The 19,522-nt window shown below is 34.3% G+C and overlaps 2 protein-coding genes across 2 annotated transcripts; both read left to right on the top strand.

The window, feature by feature from the left end:
* Window positions 1–254: 254 nt before the first annotated feature.
* Window positions 255–3,164, top strand: LOC128241931 (complement C1q-like protein 3). The gene is made up of 2 exons (XM_052959069.1): window positions 255–628; window positions 1,895–3,164. The coding sequence occupies exons 1-2, from the start codon at window positions 268–270 to the stop codon at window positions 2,287–2,289; spliced, it is 756 nt and encodes a 251-aa protein (XP_052815029.1). The 5' UTR covers window positions 255–267; the 3' UTR covers window positions 2,290–3,164.
* A 5,132-nt stretch (window positions 3,165–8,296) lies between these two features.
* LOC128241210 (uncharacterized) lies at window positions 8,297–19,052 on the top strand. The gene is made up of 5 exons (XM_052958164.1): window positions 8,297–8,674; window positions 14,645–14,749; window positions 17,406–17,476; window positions 18,552–18,601; window positions 18,941–19,052. Exons 1-5 carry the CDS (start codon window positions 8,314–8,316, stop codon window positions 19,050–19,052), a joined length of 699 nt encoding a protein of 232 aa, XP_052814124.1. The 5' UTR covers window positions 8,297–8,313.
* Window positions 19,053–19,522: the final 470 nt, after the last annotated feature.

Below are 19,522 nucleotides of genomic sequence, written 5' to 3' on the forward strand. Positions count from 1 at the left end.
ATTTACTTGAGTGTGAATATTGGATTCCTCTTATCATTAATCAAACAGAAATTGTCATGCTGAACATTTTTTGTAAAGAACAACATCAAACATATATGACTGTTATAGATTTTAAAGTTTATGTGCTAATATGTTTTAGTTATGTTCCTATTGAAATATGCTCATAACTGTATTTGGAACATCCCTCCCCGACTCCTATATTATAAGATTTAAGGTCTAGAATGTCTTCACAACGCGTGAACAACAAGCAAAAGACTAACAGATAAAATGTTGTTTGGCGTTGCAGTGGTGGTGCTTGCTTTAGGTTTCCATGTTATATTTGCTGAGGAACCGCAGAGTTTATCCAGATTTGATTATGACGAAAAGATGCTACTGAAGTTGCTTCGCATAGAAGATAAGCTTGAGCACATTGAACAATTTATTGAAGACATGAAATCAGTCGAGCCTGCAAATTTAAAAACAACGGTTGAGCAGATTCAAATGGAGATGAACGTGTTAAAAGGTCACATCGCAACCGCAGCGGAACATAGCAATAAGACGGAGTCTCTTTTAAATGACTTTCAGGAAAAAAATTCAATGATTAATGCATCGATCGGCCTGTTAAAGACGCAAATGAATGCGGAGAGGGGTAAGTGATTTGACTACGAACGTACTTTTTAAGAGACGAAATAAACATCGTATTTATAAATCGGCTCTGGTTTAACTTCATCAATTGTACAAAATATTAATGGCAAACGAACAATACACTGAAAATATAACATTATGCAACGTATTGTGTCGCGACCATTTAATCGATTTTAAGCAAAAACGGGCCAACAAACAGATTCACCATGGTCAATTGAATTGCTTTAAGTATATATTGTGAAACGAAAATACACTGTAAATTGCGCAATCAATTTTAAACCAGTCCATCACAACAGACATCTGTAATTACAATATATTCATATTCCTAAAACCTGCACTCTCAAGGATTGACCGTTTTAACTAAAAAATATATTGTCTTGGAATGACCCAAATTTTGCGAAAATGTCTTATAACCAGTGATTTAAGACTGCTGACAAAATATCGGTTCGCAGTTTTTCATTTTTACGTTCGAAAATTGCTATTTTATGGGTAGAACAGCGAAACTAACGCTTTAAAAGAAATAATGAGTCTTTCAACATTCTTCCAAACAATTGAGATATGTTCTTTTGTGAGTTATCTTATATGACTGAATTGAAAGCATTGATACTGAAATCAGCTGATTTTGAGACGAAAACTAATCAAATGTCATAACTGTCAATCTGTGAGAGTGCAGCTTTAAACAAGATACCATTGTTTTAATATGATAAGATGAGTGTGTGTTAAGCTATAAAAAAAAGTTGGTTTGTTTAATCAAAGAACTATCAAGTTATTCTTAAAGTGTTCAAAATATTGTTCCTTTTTCTGAAGTTTTTACTTGGTTTTTTTTGTCTAGAAGGACTTATTATTCAGTGGGGAAATTTTAAACATTATAATGTGAAACATACACTATTAAGTGAAAAAAATACTAAAATTTTAAACATTTTACTATGAAACATACAATGCTGTGTTGGATTTGTTTAACATTTAAGTGTGTGAAACATACAATAAAGTTCACACAAGAAGTAGTTGACGGATGTGTCAGGCAATGATACATTTATCTCAATTGACCAAAGCAAAGTATGCAGCCTATTGTATAGAACTGTTTAAGTCAAAGTTAGCCGACCTCTCTTGATTGATCAATATGTATCCAATACTACGATTAACCGATTGAATATTTGATTATACATGCATGCACAACGACAACATGTTGAAAATTTATCAATGCTTTTAACAGTTGACTACAGGTTAATGATTATATATTGTTATATCGTATTTTTGCTTTGTTTTCCAGGTCCAACTATCGCCTTTTTCGTAAGGAATCCAACATACGAATCAGGCAAAGTTATCTTCAGTAGTGAAATATTAAACGACGGAAATGCTTTTACACCTGGGACTGGTGAGTTTTTGGCACCACAGCCGGGCCTCTACTATTTTAGCTTCCATCTGTTGGCAGGTTCATCAAACACACGTTCGTATTGTCATTTGTACAAGAATGGTGACAGTCTTAATGTATATGCATACGCAGATGGCACAACTTCTTCCTATGACAGTGGCAGTATGTCGGCGTTTATCACCCTGAAAAAGGGGGATGTTTTCCATGTTGGGGGTTGCGGGGGAAATCCAAGTATATCATTCGATGGTAGTACAACATTGACGGGCGCCTTGATTAAAGTTGACCCCGTTTAGCTTATATAGGAAATGCAACGTTCGACCCGGCAATATCTACAACAGTGTAAGTATTGTCATCGCTCTATGCCAATAAGAAGAGTGGACGTTTATAGACATGAATTCCAAATGCCGGAGTTGACCCTGCCTTTCCACTGATTAGTGCTCGGATGATTGTGTATTAAAATATTGCAAATATCTCAGCGTTTGTTTCGTTTAAGAGTTTTAAGACTTGCGAATTAAACGGAATTCCCTGTGTATTACACCACCAGCAAAATAGTAAATTATTCTTCATTACGTTTAGCCAACAACGGTTAAAATATGTTATTTACGTCTGTGTCAAATTCAGTTTTGCCATAAAACGGACATGTGCTCTTGTAACAACTGACTTCATTTAGAATACATGTCAGGGGAAAAGTTGGCTAATTTGAGCATAATTCGGAGAAAGAGATAACATTATCGTCAATAATTTAATTTACTTAGTTCATTTATTCAAGGTTTTTATTATGCTTAATAGTGCTCGTAAAATCATGCTTAATAAGTGAATTGAATACACTTACATGATAAAATAGTAAACTGTATTAACAACTTTTACTTTAAAGATGAGTTTGTAGAATACAATAATAATTCATGTTCATGTTTATCACAAAAGCCATATGATAAAAGAAGTATAACGATAGTACGATAGATTAGAATAGACACAACATTTTACCATAAACTATGTGCATATGAAATACGGAACCTTACGAATTGATAAGACATGTACATGTAGATTTATTATATTTATATAGGGGGGCTGTAGTTATGACATTTTAGCAAAACATGTGTTCTTGAGTATATTTTTTAGTATATTGACGTATAAGATTTGTAATATGGTTTACAAATGCTTGTAACTCTGATAGGTAGTGTTTAGTTTTGTGTTAAAAATTCCATAAATTGATTAAAATAAATGCATGATTAAATATTATTGTATAATTAATCATGCTTTAAAAAAGGTTTTGCATTTAAAAATGACAATTTTGTTTAAGATATATTACATTACTTGATTATTTTACGTTACACCATATGCATTCAATTCATTGCATTATATATTGAACTGATACAATTATATATATATGTATTCTGAATAAAGAACCTTCTTCTAAACGATTTTCTGACTACATGTGTTTGATGTCCAAATTCGGTTTTGACGAGAGTTATATGATTTAATGTAATAAGGTGCATTCTATTAATTTCCGCAGACTAATCATCTTCGGTATTACCCCGATTATTCATAACGTATAACTCCATTGAATTGACCCTGGGCAAATTGACTGAAGAAACTTCGTATTTGGGTATAATACAGACGTCTGATTGGTAGCCTGAAACACACCTTTTGCGTAACGAAATAACCGACAAGTAAAGGTTGATTATGAATATTCTTGTATTACGCATGAGTTTCGCTTGCCTATTTTCTCATGGTATAGTCTAAAGATCAATCAAGGTACTGAGGATGCAACATTACAGACCCTAACATATTTTCCTACATGGACATAAATAAAAGAGCTAATTAGACGCTTGTAATGGAAATAACATTAATAAAGTTGCAAATTTGAATTGTCTTTCTTTCACCAGTATCTTCCACACGTATTCAACAATTTGTTATTTCAATAGAACCTTTATTGATAGAAGATTGAAAATATTATTTCCAAGCCCATGCACTGAAGTAAAGGTACGTTTTGTATTAATATATTTACGTTGGTGCAAAGACCTTCTATTTTAATGTCAATAATTGATTTCTTAAATTACGGACAAGTGTTTTGGTCGTGTGATCACTGATGGAGCAAACGATATTCCATGCCTCATAGAAGATTAGTCACGCAGCAACGCGACAATTTTAAATACCTAAATATAAATGTTTATGCAATTTCAATCATGACATCTCAAAATAACAAATAAAACATGTTTGCAACAAATATATGGTGCAAATCTTTTTTAAAACTGTATAAGTACATGTTGCTAGGAATTCCTTGACGATAAATGTAACTACTGCGTGTCATGACGTTAGCAAAAAAAACATCAATATTTTTGTTTCTAATTAGTTATTTCCTAAATAACGTAAATACCATTACAACATTACAATTTTCTCAGTGATTTGATTAACGTTATAAACAAGGGGACCATCTTATCAATTAGCGTACGGTGAACTATCTTATTTATATATTCTCATCTCATTTTTTTAGTTAACATTGCCAAAATCACTTAGTAATTAAAATTGCTAAAAACAAATACAAAGCGAACAATTTGATTCGGAATAATTACTTTAAATTTTTAAAATTCGTAAAAGTGATTGTTCGATAGATAGTTGATTTATAATATTATATGTATTATGTAATTCCGTTCCGCTAAGAAAATTAGACCAGGGGACACGTGCGTACGCCGGAAACAAGGCTTGCCGAGGGTCGGTTTTATTTTGATCCAGAACAAAGCTCATTTTATATTGTTTAGCCTTTTACAATATTCAATTATTCCATGAACTTGTACAAAGACGGATGAGTAAAATAATATATTTCCTTATGTTTCCTTCGAATAAGATGAAAACAGTCAAGGTTAAATAAATATGAAATGTAATTCATCTTCGATATCTCTTGAATTACAACATATTCGGTACATTCCTTCACGTTGATTACGAATACGGTTATATCTACCCGCTTATACTCGCATCATGCGTATACAGAGTTATCAAAATAATATATGGTTTATATTTGAATGATAAAACGTATATAGGATTTGTCTTCAGTCTCCATCAAGTTTTCATAGAATTCGTCCCTAAAATTAAATGTGTAGGTAAATGAACCCTGGACAAGCTGTCGACAATGTGTTCCGGCAAGAGGTTAAAAAAGCAGCGTTCAACGGCCTGATACAAACGGTTATTTGCAGGGCCGTAGCTGGGCAAACGCAGGTACGCATTTGAATGTTATCATTTTTTAAAAGATCTTAGAAATGTAGATAAGCGTTTTTATTTAAAGGCTGAGGAGGGTGAAAGGTTAGAGCTATTATTCACATCTTGAAATTTTCATTTACGATACATCCAATTTATATTGAGGAAAATTTTCAGTTGAACTGTAGTAAATAGACAGTAAACACAACACGTAGCGTCGAAGGGACACTTTGTGTTCCGGCTTCAGTTGCACACAGTATTAGTAACACTTTATCGCTCGAGTGAAATATTTATCAACCGGATTGATTCGAAAAAATGACTCGCCTTTCATTGACATTTTCTGTCACAATCCTGAACTGGATGAGACAAAAAGTGTATCATTGTTGACTGAACATTTGTATACACTGTCCATAAGTTCACATTTCCAAGCAGGAAACAGATACATTCGTTTTAAGATTACTTTCATGTGATTTCCAAGACAGCAGCAGATGAAGCATTTTATTCAATTGAAATTAAATCACAAATATAGATGGTGTGTATAGTGAGCTAACATTATGACACATGCTTGTGGGTCGGTCGTGTTGCATAACTGTAAATTTGCTTTGGTTACTCTGCACAGACTGCGTTTAAACAATAACTCTTATATACATCTGAATCAGGAAGCAAGAAAATATGCCAGGCTGGCGCAATGGAATAATGCGCGCGACACAGACAATTAGGTGATAGGTTCGATAACCGGAGGCAGCATTGATTTTTCAAGGTATTCTTTTCGCTACATGCAGATGTTTGTGTACTTTTTTAATTCATAAACAAATTGGACAATTCCGGTAACTACTGGCACACTACGTAACAATAAATTCCCGACTTCGCCATTCCAAGTCAATCAATAGTGTATTGTTTGCCCCGTGCAGTCAAAGACGGCAAAAACATTAAACTTATTACACAACCGTTGAACGACTGAGCAATGCAGCTAAGGTACACCTTCTGGTTAACATATATTAAATTCGAACTGTATCAAGTTTGACAAAAACGTATTTGATTAAAAAGGCTTGAATTGAAATCATTTGTTTGCATGTATACTGTTATAGTGTAATGGTAGAGAAGACCATCATTTTAAAGAGTGTGCGTATGCTCACATTTTGTCGGGCGGCGTATTTGTGTTCTTACCCATGATGATGCTTGACGTTGAATCAGGGTAATTACGTCCCGAAAACATAAATAAAATGAAAGTGCTTAAAGAGTTCATATGTAAAAAAAGTATTTCAATAAAGTTGTCTTTTAATTCGCACTATTTAAAACCGCAGTCATGCCAAAAAGAAAATCTGACAGCCTTTCCATTCATAAACAGAGTAAACGTTAAGCTCTTTCAGATCTTGGCGGCTTTTACTTTCAGTAAAGGTCTTGTGTAAGTATCTATGTTTGTTGATCACTTCTTTATGTAACGGTTTGTCGAAGGTGGTATTAGATTACTTTTGTTCAAGGCAGAGGCAGTTTTGTAATTATTTTATATATGTGTGGTGTCCTTTGTTTATAGTTATTTACATGCATTTGGTGTTAGGTTTGGGCCTGGACGACCTCTTGATTGATAAACTTATTGCGCAACCATAAAGTTGCTGAAGATTACTAAACATGACCGTTATTTACTTAAATTACTTAAAATGCCACCATTAAAAAAAGTAATTAAATCTACGTGTAAGTGTATTTTTCAGATACTGGGAAAACACAATATATCAGCAACTCATATGTCGTCGGCGGAAGCTTCGGAAATGTTTCTTTAAATGTTTGTTTCATATTGCTTCGAATATCGATGGACGCTGTTTTTTTTTTAAAGATAAATGGTCCTATAATCATATATAATAAAATGATATCACACTATCAAATAATCTTACAAGGGTTCTGGTGAACTATTCATGTGGATATCATAGATACATTTACCATTTGAGTTGGACTAACCCAAAAATATCCGAGGGAATTTCCCGTATCCCAAAGTATAGAGAGGACAGTGACTTCTTCCCCTTATAGACTACATCATAATAGTAGGTTACAGTTTATGATTCTGTGAATGGTGACGAACACTTTACTTTTAATCAACAAAGGCTATCGTATAGTTATTATGTTTGACTCAAATACTCGCTATCATGGTTTAGTGAAAATACTCCTGGGACATCAACAATACGCTCGGAGTTCCTCATTTAAGAATGTATTGGGGAAAACCCTACATTTCACGCCTTTACCCCCCCCCCCCCATTGTTGTATAACATGTAACACACATATCTCTAGTTAATGCTTGCAGACTACATCATTATACCACGTAAATGTTTGTTTTAGAAAACAGTGTTATTCAGTTTAGCTAAAATATGTTCTGGACGAGTCGAATATAATTTGTTGTTGTTGTTATAACACCATGGCAGCACGGCATATATCTGTCGGTACCGGTTTCGGCATTCCTCGAATTCCTCGCCTAACCTAAGTTTGTGAGTGTTTTACCAAATAGTTTCATGCAAAGTGATTCCGATCCCTCACCAGCCTGTTTAAAAGCCAAATAAGCCCCACCACATTTTTGGCTGTTGCAAGGCCCCTGCTAGTTCATAGCTTTAAATGACTCAATGCTATGCTTTAGCAGATATCAAAGAATTTTGTAAAGCAGACTGTTTTACTTGTTATTTCATTGCAAAATAATATTCGGATGGCTAGTCATAAATTATCCAAAATATGCATTGCTAATGCTTAAATGACGAAGATGACGCCACCTCAATTATCCAGTCTTCGAAGATATTTATCATTTTTCTAGTAATCTTATCGTTCAAATTTTGCACAAAGAGATGAGGGCCGTTACAACATTTTTGTTCTCAAAATGGATTCACTTGAGTGTGAATATTTGAATCCTCTTATCATTAATCAAACAGAAATTGTCATGCTGAACATTTTTTGTAAAGAACAACATCAAACATAAATGTCTGTTATAGCTTTTAAAGTTTATGTGCTAATATGTTTTAGTTATGCTCCTATTGAAATATGCTCATAACTGTATTTGGAACATCCCTCCCCGACTCCTATATAATACTATTCGAGATCTTGAAAGTGATCACAACGCGTGAACAACAAGCACAAGACTAACAGATAAAATGTTGTTTGGCGGTGCAGTAGTGGTGTTTGTTTTAGGGTTCCATGTTATACTTGCTGATGAGCCAAAGTGTTTATCCAGATTTGATTATGACGAGAAGATGTTACTGAAATTGCTTCGCATAGAAGATAAGCTTGAACACATTGAACAATTTATTGATAATATGAAATCAGTGGATCCTGAAAAATTAAAAACAACGGTTGAGCAAATTGGAATTGAGGTGAAAGTTTTACAAAAGCACATGGCAACAGCAGCGGAACATAGTAACAAGACGGAGCCTCTTTTAATTGACTTTCAGAACAACATTTCAATGATTAATGCATCGATGGGCCTGATACAGACGCAAATAAAAGGACTTACAAGTAAGTTAACTACGAACGTGTTTTTTTTAAAGACGAAATATATACATCAATAATTTTAAAATCTCCTGCAGATAAGCCTATTGGTGCATAAGTATGGATTAATATCAGAGTGTAATTGATTATTAAAACAACACTTTTAGAAAGCTAATATACTATATAATTTGCATATTTCAAACCATTGTATGGTTCAAACACCGAAGAACCAGCTGCTTTCTGCACCACTAAATTTTTATAATGACAAATTATGTATTTCAGTTTCTCCGAAATATTGAAAATTTGTAATCATGCAAAATCAAGAGCAATGAAAAAATGTTCTCGAGTTATGTAAACAACGCTGAATACCTCTCTGCCGTTTGTTAATAGTGTTAGCGCTGAATATCTACGTGCTATGTATTTACTGATAGCGCTGAATACCTCTCTACCGTTTGTTAATAGTGTTAGCGCTGAATATCTACGTGCTTTGTATTTACTGTTAGCGCTGAATACCTCTCTACCGTTTGTTAATAGTGTTAGCGCTGAATATCTACGTGCTTTGTATTTACTGTTAGCGCTGAATACCTCTCTACCGTTTGTTAATAGTGTTAGCGCTGAATATCTACGTGCTTTGTATTTACTGTTAGCGCTGAATACCTCTCTGCCGTTTGTTAATAGTGTTAGCGCTGAATATCTACGTGCTATGTATTTACTGTTAGCGCTGAATACCTCTCTGCCGTTTGTTAATAGTGTTAGCGCTGAATATCTTCGTGCTTTGTATTTACTGTTAGCGCTGAATACCTCTCTACCGTTTGTTAATAGTGTTAGCGCTGAATATCTACGTGCTATGTATTTACTGTTAGCGCTGAATACCTCTCTGCCGTTTGTTCATAGTGTTAGCGCTGAATATCTACGTGCTATGTATTTACTGTTAGCGCTGAATACCTCTCTGCCGTTTGTTAATAGTGTTAGCGCTGAATATCTACGTGCTATGTATTTACTGTTAGCGCTGAATACCTCTCTGCCGTTTGTTCATAGTGTTAGCGCTGAATATCTACGTGCTATGTATTTACTGATAGCGCTGAATACCTCTCTGCCGTTTGTTAATAGTGTTAGCGCTGAATATCTACGTGCTTTGTATTTACTGTTAGCGCTGAATACCTCTCCGCCGTTTGTTAATAGTGTTAGCGCTGAATATCTACATGCTTTGTATTTACTGATAGCGCTGAATACCTCTCCGCCGTTTGTTAATAGTGTTAGCGCTGAATATCTACGTGCTATGTATTTACTGTTAACGCTGAATACCTCTACGCCGTTTGTTAATAGTGTTAGCGCTGAATATCTACGTGCTTTGTATTTACTGATAGCGCTGAATACCTCTCCGCCGTTTGTTAATAGTGTTAGCGCTGAATATCTACGTGCTATGTATTTACTGTTAGCGCTGAATACCTCTCTACCGTTTGTTAATAGTGTTAGCGCTGAATATCTACGTGCTATGTATTTACTGATAGCGCTGAATACCTCTCCGCCGTTTGTTAATAGTGTTAGCGCTGAATATCTACGTGCTATGTATTTACTGTTAGCGCTGAATACCTCTCTACCGTTTGTTAATAGTGTTAGCGCTGAATATCTACGTGCTTTGTATTTACTGATAGCGCTGAATACCTCTCCGCCGTTTGTTAATAGTGTTAGCGCTGAATATCTACGTGCTATGTATTTACTGTTAACGCTGAATACCTCTCCGCCGTTTGTTAATAGTGTTAGCGCTGAATATCTACGTGCTATGTATTTACTGTTAACGCTGAATACCTCTACGCCGTTTGTTAATAGTGTTAGCGCTGAATATCTACGTGCTTTGTATTTACTGATAGCGCTGAATACCTCTCCGCCGTTTGTTAATAGTGTTAGCGCTAAATGTCTCCGTGCTGTATATTTACTGCTAGCGGAAAAAAACTCTTTGCTCCGTGTTATTACTGCTGGCGCTGAATATCTCTCTGCTCCGTGTTATTACTGCTGGCGCTGAATATATCTCTGCTCCGTGTTATTACTGCTGGCGCTGAATGTCTCTCTGCTCCGATTTATAACTGCTGGCCCTGAAAATATCGCTGCTGTTTGTTATTAGTGCTACCGCTAAATATCTCTCTCCTCCGTATTATAACTGCTAGCGCTGAATAACTCTCTGCTGTGTGTTATTACTGCTGGCGCTGACTTTTCATCTGCTCCGTGTTATTACTGCTGGCATTAAATATCTCTCTGCTCCGTGTTATAACTGCTGGCGCTGAATATGTCTTTCATGCTTTTCGATGAAAATGGAGTTGTTGTTTTTTCAGGGAAATAACAACAGCGAAAATATTAATTTGATATTTCACTGCAAAATAAAGAGTGAAAATATCAACATGCAGAACAACTTTTACAATTCATTGTAGTTACTCCTCCTTGATCAAAGCAGAACACTTCACTTTGGACCAGAAAATGTTGGCAATTAAAATATTAAAAATTAAGAAAAAATGTTACAAAAGTTTGGAAATTAAAAACTTACCGTTCATTAGAAAAATGGTTATCCCGTTTTTTCAAACATTTTCTTGATTTTGAAGCTAAATGTTCGAACATTTGCTTTCATACCAAACAAATTGAACTGTTTGTCGTTTTGATACGTAATACGAACTTTCCTGAAAATTCACACATTAATTTACAGATCTACTGATAACTGATTTACCCAACCCACGCCTCAAAATTTGTCAACAAACTAGCGTGGTCCTCACCTGGAAATCGACCTGTCTTCAAGCAAAACAGACTGGTCTCTGACAATTAGAGGACTGAATATCCATGTATCATGAAACACACTCTAAAACTGAGAAAAATGTTTTATATCCAATGATTATCTGCAATTGTTTTGCTGACACATTCGAAATTTCAAATTTCCATTCAATAAATTGCGGCGTAGTTATTTGGTTATGTATTCATGTTCCGCTTGCAATAAAAGTGTTTTCGTTATTTTTTGGAACGTAGATGCACTAATAAAACTTCATTGATTACTGTTCATAAAATCTTTGCACTAAAAAACGTGCGAATAATTAACTATAAAAAAGAATATCTGAGAACTTCTCTCAACAAACCGGAAATAGAAAATTGACAGCTACGTCATCTGCTGTTATAGATATATATGTATATAGAACTTGCGTGTAGGGCGACCCATGGGTTACGGCGTAAAAATCACCCTTTTCAAAAAAAGGAGTAATTAAGAAAATTATTTAAAATACTTACAAAACTCATAAAATAAGCATAAAAGAAAACTTGTTAATTTCAGTGTAAGATCGTATTTTATTTCGCTCGTTCTTACTGAAAATACACTGAAATAAACAAATATCCCCTATCACTCTGCTGTGTGTCATTAGTGCTACCGCTAATAAGTCTATACCTAATTCATACGTCCAATCGTAGACGCTCTTTTGAACCACTTGACCGTACAATATATTTCCGTTTTGGGACGCACACGCGTTAGAACAGCCCATATTTTTTCCGTATTGTACGATTCACAGGTCCCATCTTAAACCTATGATATAGACCGAAACCCGTGAAAAGGTTCCGAATGAAAATCAGAATCAACAGCGCTCTAGATAAAGCGGTACGATAAAGCTTCTGTTATTCTCGGTTCAATATTTTACACAAAATGTTAAATAATAATAATAATAATAATAATAATAATAATAATAATAATAATAATAATAATAAAATAATAATGATGATGATGATGATGATGATGATGATGATGATGATGATGATGATGATGATAATAATAATAATAATAATTATAATAAAAATAATAATAATAACAATAATAATAAAATAAAAATAATAATTATTATAATGACGATGATGCTAATAATAATAATAATAATAATAATAATAATAATAATAATAATAATAATAATAATGATAATAATGATAATAATAATAATATTAATTATAATAATGATGATATTAATAATAATAATAATAATAATAATAATAATTAATAATTAATAATATGTAATATAATATTAATAATAAAAATAACAATAACAATATTTTTATTATTAATATAATGATTATTATTATTATTATTATTATTATTATTATTATTATTATTATTATTATTATTTTTGATGATGATGATGATGATGATAATAATAATAATAATAATAATAATAATAATAATAATAATAATAATAATAATAATAATATTGTTATTGTTATTTTTATTATTATTATTATTATTATTAATATCATTATTATTATTATGTAGCTCTGAATATCTCTCTGCTCTGTGTTATTACTAATAGCGCTGAATATCTCTCTGCTCTGTGTTATGACTGCTGGCGCTGAATATCTCTCTGCTCTGTGTTATTACTAATAGCGCTGAATATCTCTCTGCTCTGTGTTATTACTAATAGCGCTGAATATTTCTCTGCTCTGTGTTATGACTGCTGGCGCTGAATATCTCTGCTCTCCGTGTAAACACTGCTGGTGCTGAATATCTCTCTGCTGTGTGTTTTTAGTGCTAGCGCTCAGAATCCTTTTGATATGTGTTACTTCTCGTGTTGTATAGTTGTGATTTAGTGGCTCTTATATTCCAAACTGTGGCGTGTTAGTTGCATTCTCGTCCCTTATAGTTGTGCTTTAGTGGCTTTCATTTCCCCAACTGTGGCATGCTAGTGGCATTCCCGTCCAATATAGTTGTGCTAAAGTGGCTTTCATCTTCCAAACTGTGGCATGCTAGTGGCATTCCCGTCCAATATAGTTGTGCTAAAGTGGCTTTCATCTTCCAAACTGTGGCATGCTAGTGGCATTCCCGTCCAATATAGTTGTGCTAAAGTGGCTTTCATCTTCCAAACTGTGGCGTGTTAGTGGCATTCCCGTCCCTTATAGTTGTGCTTTAGTGGCTTTCATTTCCCCAACTGTGGCATGCTAGTGGCATTCCCGTCCATTATAGGTGTGCTAAAGTGGCTTTCATCTTCCAAACTTTGGCGTGCTAGTGGGGTATTTTCCAGACTGTTGCATTATAGTTGTATTCCCGTGCCTTATATTTATAGTCTCCTACTGTAGTGTACTAGTGGTGTTTCCTTCTCAAAGGTTTACTTTGGTGACCGTCATGTCCCTGACTGTGGCGTGCTAGCGGCTTTCCCGTCCCTAATAATTACCCTTTAATGATTTCATTTCCCCTACTGTGGCGTTCTAGCGGCATTCCCTTACCTTATACTTGTGCTGCTTTGGTGGCCTCCATTTCGCTTATTTTGGCGCGTAAGAGGCCTGTCCTTACCTTATAGTTGTGTTTTGGTTGCCTTCATTTCCCCTACTGTGTCGTGTTATTGGAGCTCGCTTACCTTTGTAAGATTTTTCTCATTTTAATTCTAAACATAGGAACTGGATCTTCTACGGGGAATTTATGTTTCATGCAATAAAATTCCTAAATGTTTCTTCTTCATAATTGCAATTCTATTTCATTAAACACTTGTACTTACCGAATACAAAATCAATTTTCTCAATTTGACCGAAGAGAGATCTGCACCCTATAACAAAACAAAAAGAGATTATTTTTAGGTTTGGTCAAAGCTAGCCAAATATTAATGTATTGATCAATTTTAATCCAAGAATTGTTATTAACCAACCAACTAGTTAAAATGGACGAACACGCAAAACGAAAACCGGTGGATAACTTATCAAAGTTGTGTTACTTGTTCATGCAGGTAATTGTCTTAACGTGTACTCGCTTTCTTTTCCAAGACCGATTATCGCTTTTTTTAAATCCAAGATACGAGTCAGATAGCGTTGTTCTCAGAAGTGAACGTTATCTGTCAATAGGTTATAATTATTTAATAATTGCTATTAATTATTATCAACCAATTATTTAAACGTACAAACTAGCAAACACCAAGCTGTGGACAACTTATCAACGTTTTATTATTGGTTGCAAGATAATAAGTATAAACTCTACATTGTTTTTGGTTTGTTTTTCAGGTCCCACTGTCGCCTTTTTGGTAAAGAATCCAGCATTCGAGTCAGACAAACTTGTATTCCGCAGTGAACTTTTAAACGAAGGAAAGGCTTTTACACCTAAGACTGGTGAGTTTTTGGCACCACTTCCGGGCCTCTACTATTTCAGCTTCCATCTGTTGGCATCGTCATCAAACACACGTACATATTGTTATTTCTACAAGAATGGTAACGATCTTGTATATGTATGGGCAGATGGAACAACTTCTTCTTACGACAGTGCAAGCATGTCGGTGTTTATCACCCTTAAACAGGGGGATGTTTTCCGTGTTGGAGGTTCCTTGGGAACTCCAAGTGTATCATTAGATAGTAGTACGACATTGACGGGCGCCTTGATTCAAGTTGACTTCGTTTAGCTTATTGCAATTCAAAAAAGTAAGTGTTTAAAAGAAATGCTACATTCGGCCCTTTGGTCGCCTTTAAGAATGTGAAGTCGTTTTAAGACTCGAGATGCCCCAGTTGACCCAGCCAAAACACTAAATAGTGCTCGGATTAAAGTGTATGCAGTGAAAATATCTCAGCGAGTGTCTCGTTTGAATTTAAACGAAAATCCATGTGAAGCATTTGCAGTGTGTGTTTATCACGTGATAAATTACGTCACAAATACTACGTTCGAAAGGCAATATTTCGCATTCCAATGATGATTACAAAAAAATAACTTTTCTTTTTCTTCACAATTTTAAATTTTAAACAAATGTCAGTAAATAACTATAGTTATATTCATCATGCTATGTTAATTAGACAAGAACAACTTTATTATATACCTGCTTCTTAAATTTTCCTTTATATATATCTACATGTATATGTACTTTGAAAACATGTACTCCTTAAAATATTACATGTAATTGTGTTGTAAATATTTATTATTCGGCCGTATGTACAATGTTAAATATGTTTAATGGCCAAATGTTTTATTCCTCATGTTCTATACCGACCAGTATAAATGATTTTGTTCTACAAAAATTTGTTTATTCTATGGATACAGTCGAAACAATTGTCCGTTAATCAAACCAAAGTTCCAGACACTTATGCACCAGTCAATTGTAACCTCGCTTCCACACCCCCCCACCCCCCACACGCAGGTCCGGGGGTATACCGTGGATAACGGAGGAAATGTTTTTACCTTTCAGGTGGCCCCGCAGTGCTGAGTGAGTGCGGTGGTTTTGTTTCACGCCGCAAACAGCGGGGAATTGGCTTTACCTAGGATGTCCCAGGGGTGCAGGGACATTTGGCCGGGAGTTTACCAGCAGTGTGTCCCCGCAGGACGGGGATTTTACCCGGGATTGGCTGGACTGAAAGTCATAGTCCCCGCCGTTCCCCGGATCTGGGGGTCCGTGGTTTCAATTTACTCGCGCATTACTACATTACTAGAACAGAAATAATATGGGTTGTTAAATATATAAAAGTTAAGATTAAAAGTATTCTATTTAGGACCTGGATTGATTCTAACATACAGCTTACTATTGAAAATAGGCGATTGTTCCAAATCATGTAGCCCGACAAAAATAAATGTTTGTATTCACCGCAGAGATCAGCTCTTCATGATACGGAGCTGTAATAAATAGGGTGAATCCTCGATTGTCAGTGGCCCAACATATGTGCGAACAACAAATTGTATTAGCTGCATTTAATGTTTATTTACTTCACAAATAATTTGTAGTACCCCAAACCAACTTTATTCTTCTCCAAATGTATTACAAGCCATTCGGAACTCCTCGGCCATTTTTATCGAAAATAGCCTTGGATGTACATGTATATAGACGGTTTACATACTCAGAAATCGGCATCTTTAAGTCCGCTGCAAGTAGATCCCGTAGTAATTTAATTTAGCAATTAAACTTAATGACTTAACTCTTGGAAATCTTAGTTATGGTTGCATTACTGGCAATCAATTTTAACTTAAATCAATAAATAAAAGCTTAAACAGTACATTTAATTAATTTATAATTCAAAAATTTACAAACTACTTCTACCGATGTACCGGCATACATCCGAGGTTGTTTTCGATAAAAATGACCGAGGAGTTCCGAATAACTACAAGAATGCCCTTAATCCCGTTCTCGTGATTGCCTTTCATTGACAACTTTAAATATGCGGTCAACTCAAGTGCTGTTAATGGCATGTTCCTGAACTCAAAATAGATGTGTGAAGCGACCGAATCTCGTATTGTTTATTGAATTCAAGCCACACCCACATGGAAATGGATTACTTTAGTGAAACCTGGAAAAGAAATTCACAAAGAATAATTCATAATTATTAAGCTTAAAACTTAAAGGAATAAGTGAAATAGTTTGTCCACTAAGAATATTTAAATTAATGATAATTCTGTAAAAATGCTGGTGATCATTATTAAAACAAAATGAATCGTAACATATGTTAATAGTTCATTGCATGATAAGAACAACGTAAACTTTGACCAAAGCAATAAAAGAAAAACAAGCCTTTTCTGTTTTTTGTGCGGTCACTTCATTTGTTTTTGTTGTGTTTTTTTTCGAAAAAAGCAAATCCATTTCAAAATGAAACAGCAATAAATCGCGTTGTCACCAATTAATAAATATTAGCCATCACCGACACTAACCTACATAAGCGATCGTCTGAACGGTTGAAATTTTCCTCCCTAATATCACGTGACTTTACAGCGACCGAGTCAAAGGGGACAGCGTCAATAGGTCAAGCAAGTGCGAATATCTAATTAGGCTGTTTTTTCAATTTTGACGATCTTCAGAAAATGGAAGGGTTTCCTCGGCAGCTCACACATCTAGTCTCCGTAAAGATGACCATTTCATCGAGTGCAGTGTAAGACCTTATTTTTCCCAGATCATATTCTTCCCACCTGGGAAAAATACTATCCTATTCTTCACAGCTGGGAAACATAAGATCTAATTTGTCACACATTTCGAACATATATGTCACAGCTCTTGGAAAATTTGTGATCGAAGCCGGTTTTTATGTAGCTACAGTTGATCATGTATCAAAATATTTTAATACATGGAATTACTATTGTTTATCCATTTTTTCGATTATGTTCCACAATGATAATCATTTACACTGCACTAATTCCAGGTGGTGGACCTAATGCTGGCACTATTGGTCTCTTGACAGATGCTGTAATATCTGTTGTTGGAAAAAAAGCATGCGGCCTAATTGGAATCTCCGGCCAGGCTGGAATGCCAATGGACTCGGGATTTCTATAGCTGCCCTCCAACAAGTTAACTCATTAATCGTTGCATGTAATCGTCCACAACTAATGGGAGTGATATTAACAGGTAAAAGTATGGCTATAATAAAAGCAACTTTTAAAATAAATGTTAGGATTAAGAAACAATATCAATTTGCAAATATACTGACAGTTAAGTTAATATGTAAACTGGTGATACATATTATCAGTTATCTCATAATAACACATTTCTGTTTAGATTGTGATGAAAGCTATCACTATATATACCGGTAATAAATAGAAAAATTATATATTTAGTTCAAGTGAACAAAGGAAGAGGCCACAAAAACAACAACAACAGGGTTATGTGAAAAGCTGAGAATGCAAATTCAAAATAAAAATGCAATACTTTTATTGTGTGTTATTTTTTACAACAACTTTAATTGTAAATGATATCTTTATTTTATCATTTGTACCAAGTATTTATATCTCCTAAAACCATTACAGTGCATCAACATGGGGAATAAGTGCCAGTTCCAATGCAAGTCTTAGTGCCAGTGAAGACTTGGTTACAAATTACAGGTATACAATGAAGTACAATTATATTTCAGTAGAGGTTAAAACTTGCAGATGTTATGTTCTTCATCAATATATTATAAGTCATTTTTCTCAAGCTATTCATTTTAAATGTAATGAAATCTTTTTTTCTTTCAGCCCAGTTCAGATGGTGACCTCCTTAATGTGACCAGTGAGACATACAACATGTAAGTAACAAATTTATGCCATTTTTTTACTGCAAACTGGTAAGTACATTGTAATGTCTATTCATAAAATGAAGTTGTAAAGTTTTCATCAGCACTTCATCCAATGATTTCAGGCCATGGCACAATCTAAAACAAAGTGTCACAATCAATTCTTGTACTGTATTTATCAGTACCAAGTTAACTTATAATATGGAATTGAATGAAACTTTATACAAAATGCTTATACTTATATATCAAACCTGTTTCTGTAGTAACTTTGTTTGGGGTGTTCAAATCACCTTTAGTGATAACTCAAGTTTCTTTTTATAGTTGTAATTAAAACTGACTTATTGTTTGCAGCAGTGACTCAGTGATCTGCACCTGTTCCTGCTATACTGTGATGCAAGCTTTGCGGGAAGAGAAGCTACGGCTCCAGATCGGAGTGCTCAAAAAACAGCTTGGCGAAGAATGATTATAGCCTCGGTTTCATTTGTCTTTTTTTGTTGAGGTACAAGATCATTATATATTTCACGGAGTGACCACCAAAATCTCTATTTCACAAGTGGTGTAGCTCATCTGTGAAATATTTGATTCTGGGTTCACAATGTGAAATATTTTGCTATCTTACACTGAAATCAACACTTCTTTTATTATATGCATAAATATATGAGATAAAATAATTAAAATTTATTGGAAGTTTTTCAGGCAACCGGCCAAAATTTAGGCAAATGTAATGTCATTTCAGAATTGACATCATAGAAATTGTGTACCAGCACTTTGCACGTTCATTTTGTATATGCATTTCTTTTAAGTAAGTGCTTTCTAAAATAAAAAAAAAATAAAGAATGGTATCAAAATGCTATTTCACCTATTGAAATATCTTTTTCAATTCATCAGTTAATCTCTATATATCATTATAGAGGATATAATAAAAATATAAAA

The sequence above is a fragment of the Mya arenaria genome, chromosome 7, assembly GCF_026914265.1.
Source record: "Mya arenaria isolate MELC-2E11 chromosome 7, ASM2691426v1".
NCBI lineage: Eukaryota > Metazoa > Mollusca > Bivalvia > Myida > Myidae > Mya > Mya arenaria.

Excerpts from the sequence above, each read along its gene's own strand:
- LOC128241931 (XM_052959069.1), top strand. The coding sequence starts at position 268 with ATGTTGTTTGGCGTTGCAGTGGTGGTGCTTGCTTTAGGTTTCCATGTT. Across the intron at positions 629-1,894 it reads GCAAATGAATGCGGAGAGGG|GTCCAACTATCGCCTTTTTC; the intron begins GTAAGTGATTTG and ends TTTGTTTTCCAG.
- LOC128241210 (XM_052958164.1), top strand. The coding sequence starts at position 8,314 with ATGTTGTTTGGCGGTGCAGTAGTGGTGTTTGTTTTAGGGTTCCATGTT. Across the intron at positions 8,675-14,644 it reads GCAAATAAAAGGACTTACAA|GTCCCACTGTCGCCTTTTTG; the intron begins GTAAGTTAACTA and ends TTTGTTTTTCAG. Across the intron at positions 14,750-17,405 it reads GGCTTTTACACCTAAGACTG|AAAATGGAAGGGTTTCCTCG; the intron begins GTGAGTTTTTGG and ends GACGATCTTCAG.